Here is a 5224-nt window from a genome sequence, read left to right on the forward strand (position 1 = left end):
GACGGAGTAACAATTTGGCATATTCAGGAGGCCCGTAATGATGCAAGAAACAATGATGTTAGGATGCATCCTCACAGAGTGGCTAAGAAAGCTTTGGCTTATGTTGACTTCATTGTGTAGATTTGTGGTACGAAATCAATTGTTTCTAGGCGTGACACCTCAGTATCTCTTGTTAAATGGGTTCCGCCGTCAGCAAATGCAGTGGCGGTTAATGTGGATGCTGCATTATTCATGGAGTCTCGACGAATGGGAATTGGCGTGGTAATCAGGAACCACATCGGAGATTGCTTGCTGGCTTGCCGCGAGCATGTTAACGAGGTTACCGTTCCAGAATTAGCCGGAGTAGTGCTGCTACGACATGCAATGACTCTCACCCGCCGGGAAGGATTTCCAAGGGCGTCTTCCAGTCGGGCTGTTTGTTCGTTATCCAGAGAACCAATTTTTCAATGGTTGATCGCTTGCGGATTAGGCTCATCATTGCCGATATCAAAGAGTTGGCGTTGTTCTCGTCGTTCATTGGCTTTTGTCATGTAAATCGTTTGTCAGATGTTGCGGCATATATTTTAACTAGATCTTTCAAGTCTTTTAGTGACTGTCTACTATAATAAGTTTTTGGGCTCCAGCGAAGGATGAGCGATGATGACGGGGCACCTTCGCCTTGTTTCAGGTGTGCTTATAGGGAAGGGTGTGCGTGTGTATTTTGTGTTAAAAAAAATCCAAAAAGAACCGGTACCGAGCCTGCGGAGAAGACTCGTTGACCTGAGTGTTGCGAGGTGGCTTCCCCTCCCCAATCCCCGTCCATTCTCACACCCTTCCCCTCCGGCCACACTCCCCCGCTAGCCAGTCATTGACCGTGCCGGTGATCCCCGGCCAAGGAAGGGATGGCGATGGAGGCGGCGATAATCGGCGCGTTGCTGAAGACCGCGCTGCCGAAGGCCGTCTCGGTGCTGGGCGGGAGCAGGGATGTCGAATCCATCCAGTTGGAGCTCAGTTACATCGAGGCCACCATCCGAGACCACCGCAAGAAGACCGGCGGCAAGGACACGAGCCACCTGCGGGAGGCCTGGATCCACGACCTGACGCGCTTCGCGTTCGACATCGAGGACTGCGTCGACCGCTTCCTGCAGCAGGTGCCGGAGGACGGCGAGGCGGGCTTCCTCCGCCGCTCCGTTCGCTCCGCCAAGAACACCGTGTACACTCGCACGGTGTTCTCCCCCAAGATCCGCAAGCTCAAGACCAGATCCGTGGAGATACACCGCCGGCTCAAGCGCTACATCGAGGAGGAGGCGAAGGGGGTGGCAGTGACACCCGACGGCGCGGCGTCAATCCCCACCGCAGGCGCGCACGCATGGTCCGGTGCTCCGGCGGCGGCGGTGGGGATGGACGAGCCCCTCGGGGAGCTTCTTGAGCTCGTGCGGGAGCCTGGGGGTCCGTCAGAGGGGAAGCTCAGGGTGATCTCCGTCGTGGGCTTCCATGGCCTCGGCAAGACTCTTCTTGCCCGCCAAGTGTTCGATCACGGCGATGTGCGCGAACAGTTCCCTCTGCGAGTTTGGGTTTGGGCAGCGGGCAAGGGCAAGCCGGCGGTTCTCAAGGAGATGCTCGATAAAGTGCTCCAGAATGGTGCGGGCAGCTCTGCCGACGGCGCCCGGCAAGCTGACTCTGCTCCTGCCGGCACACATGGTGCGACGGCTACCTCCAGCGCCAACAGCCTCGCCTCACAGGTTGAGGAGAATGGTGTTGAGCAAGTCCAGACTGGTGAGAGGACCGCAGCCGGTGGCGTCCATGGCGTCGGACCCGTCGGTACATGGCGCCAGTGCATCCAAGCAGTTTGGTGGGCTCTGGCGACAATACTGCTGTACATCTTGTCCCCGGCATTCACCATGGCAAACATGGTGCGAGCCTCTTCTCTCCAAGTTGAGTCTGCAGACATACGTAGTGCTACTGTGAATGCAAGTATCTCCACCAGCACCGCCACACTAGTTGATGAGAACAAGAGTGTCCAGATGAAGAGGCAAGCTGGCAGGGGCAAGGCTATTCAGGAGGACACTCACGAGGACGGTGTAGATGATACGACGATCATCGAACAACGTCTACGATCATACCTGAAGAATCAAAGGTGGTCTATTTTTTATCTTCTGTTGATTAATTTCTCTAACACATATTTATAAGTTGAAGTTCATGGCTTATACATATAAAAAGATGGAATAATTTGGTAAATCTACATTACTGTAATTTCAACAGCTAAATGACTGCTCCATATATAACCAAGGACTTACAATAATAGTTGATTTGAACAATCTTATGTATGTATGAAGTGATTAATTCTGACATAGAAATGTAATGGGCAACACTTCAACTCAGCTCTGTTTTGTAAGATCTAGTTCTGATCTAGTTCTGATTGTTTTGTAAGATCTAGTTAGTCGATCTATTTACTGCAGAGGAGAAGGGATATATTACTTAATATTTTTATTTCCTCAATTTATGCGTTGTAGGTATTTGATTGTAATTGATGGCATGCAAACAGAAGAGTTGTGCAACATAACATCTGTATTCCCTGTGGATAAAGGAGTGGACAGCAGAGTTATTGTGACGACAACCATTAAGAAAATAGCAAGACGCTGCAGCTCTGCCAATGGTCGTGTGTACAAAATGAAAACACTTGACGACAATGATTCAAGAAAGCTGTTCTTCGAAGTATTTTCCAAGGGTAAATATTCAGATGCAGATGCAATGGAGTTGAAAGCATCTGCCCTCCTGGAGAAATGTGGCGGCCTACCACTTGCCCTTGAAAGCAAAGCAAAGTTTCTGAAGAGTGAAGAAGACCTGACCAAGAGTAAATGTGAAGATGCCTGCCGCAAGCTTTGTGCTCCAGAAGGGTGTGACGACACACTGGGAAGAATGCATGGGGTTCTTGCCAGCAGCTTTGAGAGTCTATGTAGCCTTGTTCTCCAGCAGTGCTTGCTATATTTCTGTATGTTCCCGCGTGGCCACCGTGTCAGGAGGAATCCTCTAATCAGGCGGTGGCTGGCGGAAGGACTTGTACATGTACAACCAGGGGATGCAGTGAGCACCACACCCCAAGACATTGCAATTGAGAACTTGGAGACCCTGATCGACCGCAGTATCATTCAGTCCACGGATGTGAGCACCTGTGGGAACGTCAAGAGATGCCAACCTCCTGGGATGATGCTCGAGTACATTGTCCGCAAGTCCATGTCTCAAAATTTCATCACCTTGCTTTGTGGTAAGAGTGAGACGGCTGAAGAATGGGACTACGTTCGCCGGCTTTCGCTCCATGATTACTGTGCTGCAAAACTACCCAAGGGCTTATCTCGTCTCCGGACCTTGGCAGTATTCCCTGCTAGAGATGCTGCCAAAAATGAACCTACATTGAATTTTGCGGAGTATGAACTGCTGCGAGTGTTGGATTTAGAAGAATGTGATGGTCTAAATGACGGGCACCTCCAGAACATATGCAACCTGGTGTTTCTGAAATATTTGAGCCTTGGGGGCCTCATTAGTGAGGTCCCAAAGAAAATTGCCAGGCTGCAATGGTTAGAGACACTGGACCTGAGGAGAACCAAGATAGAGAAGGTGCCCGTGGAAGTCATCCAGCTCCCCCAGTTAAAACATCTCCATGGCAAGTTTCAGCTTATTGAAGGTGACTGTGGAAAGGCAAATGCAGAGCACTTGTCTAAGAGAAGTACCCTGGAGACACTTTCAGGATTTGTCACAGGAGAAAGCGAAGGATTTCCACAGGTGATGCGCCACATGAAGCGGCTGAGAAAGGTAAAAATATGGTGCAAATCCACCACAAGCAGAAGAAACCTGATCCATCTTGAAGAGGCCATCAAGGTGTTCATTCGTGATGGGAACGAATGGCCTCATCGCTCCTTATCCATTGACTTCCAAGAATGCACAGACCCATTCCTGAGTTCTCTGAAAGCCCCCGGAAGTCTTGCCTCGCTGAAGCTGCGGGGCAATCTCGGGCGATTCCCTCAGTTCGTTACGAAGCTGAACAGAATCGAGGAGCTGTGTCTGTCGTCGACTAGCCTAAGCCAGGGTGTTCTTCTATCTGGTGGTCGCCTGGACACACTGAAGTATCTGAAGCTCATTGAAGACAACATCGGGCCTCTTGAAATACGGCACGAGCACTTCCCAAGCCTCCGGCGTATATGGCTCGTCGGCGCACAAAGCCTGCATGGCGTAACAACCGGAGCTCTGCCGCATCTTACCTCACTTCATATGATATGCGAATCTTTAAATGGTCTTGCCGGCATCGAAATCAGACGCCTAGAAGGATTAAAGGAAGTGAGGCTCCATTCTGGGGTCGATCAAGGAACGAAGGATGCATGGAAGGAAGCTGCAAGGGGCCATCCTAAGAGGCCCGACGTTCTGCTTCACTGAGTGCTGAGTCTTGAAGCAGCGCCATGGTTAGTTTTTCTCGTCTCCTTCGTCGTATTCATGCCTTCTTTCTGGAGGTTATCTTCCTCTTCACCTGTATCTGTTGTCAAAACCCTTTGGTCGTGTGCAGTCAATGTACCTTTTCCAAGTTATGTAGGAGTAGATTATTTGCTTCCTATTGTTGTTTTTTGGGACAGAGACAGAAAGTCCATCTATTTTGTTGTAACCTATCTTTTAGTTAGTGTAAATATATTTGTTTTTGTTGTTCTTGTATGTGTATCCTGTTCCGAAAGAGTGTTTTTTTTTACTCCCAGGTGTACCCACACCCCTCGTGAACAGCAAGTTTTGTAATCTGAAAAAACATAGCACTCTCGCTTCATGAAGTTTTGTAAGTGCCTACAACTTTTGAGCATATTCGAGGACCAAAAAATTTGGAATTTTGATTTCCCCCCTATTTTCTGTGAATTTAGTGAACACTTTTTGTGGAAAAAAGTATTCATAAACCCCTAAAGTATCACGTTTCGGCATGAATACGACGAAGTTTTTAAAACCAGATCCTTAAGTTTTTAAAACCGAACAAAACACCCTCTCAGCGTGTTTTAAGCGGTTTCCGTGGGTGGTATTGTCAGGCAATTGGAATAGTCAAAGACCAGTCAATGGTTATGCACAGGGCGCCGTGGAGTCGTTCGGCTCACCAGCCAATGGGCATAACAGCACCTGCCTGTTAGGCATCGGGATAACGCTCTGTTTCGTACTAGCGCGAGACATAACGGCCGTCAACCCCCTCTCCGTCTGGCCACTCCGACGTGGCAACTCACTT

The 5224-nt window shown here is 49.6% G+C and overlaps 1 protein-coding gene across 1 annotated transcript; it reads left to right on the forward strand.

Annotated features, from left to right (window-relative positions):
* Positions 1 to 768: 768 nt before the first annotated feature.
* On the forward strand, positions 769 to 4664 carry LOC119288214 (disease resistance protein RGA4-like). The gene is made up of 2 exons (XM_037567850.1): positions 769 to 2116; positions 2493 to 4664. The coding sequence occupies exons 1-2, from the start codon at positions 882 to 884 to the stop codon at positions 4405 to 4407; spliced, it is 3150 nt and encodes a 1049-aa protein (XP_037423747.1). The 5' UTR covers positions 769 to 881; the 3' UTR covers positions 4408 to 4664.
* The last annotated feature ends 560 nt before the right edge of the window (positions 4665 to 5224 follow it).

Source organism: Triticum dicoccoides, chromosome 4A (assembly GCF_002162155.2).
Source record: "Triticum dicoccoides isolate Atlit2015 ecotype Zavitan chromosome 4A, WEW_v2.0, whole genome shotgun sequence".
In the NCBI taxonomy this organism is placed as follows: Eukaryota; Viridiplantae; Streptophyta; class Magnoliopsida; order Poales; family Poaceae; genus Triticum; species Triticum dicoccoides.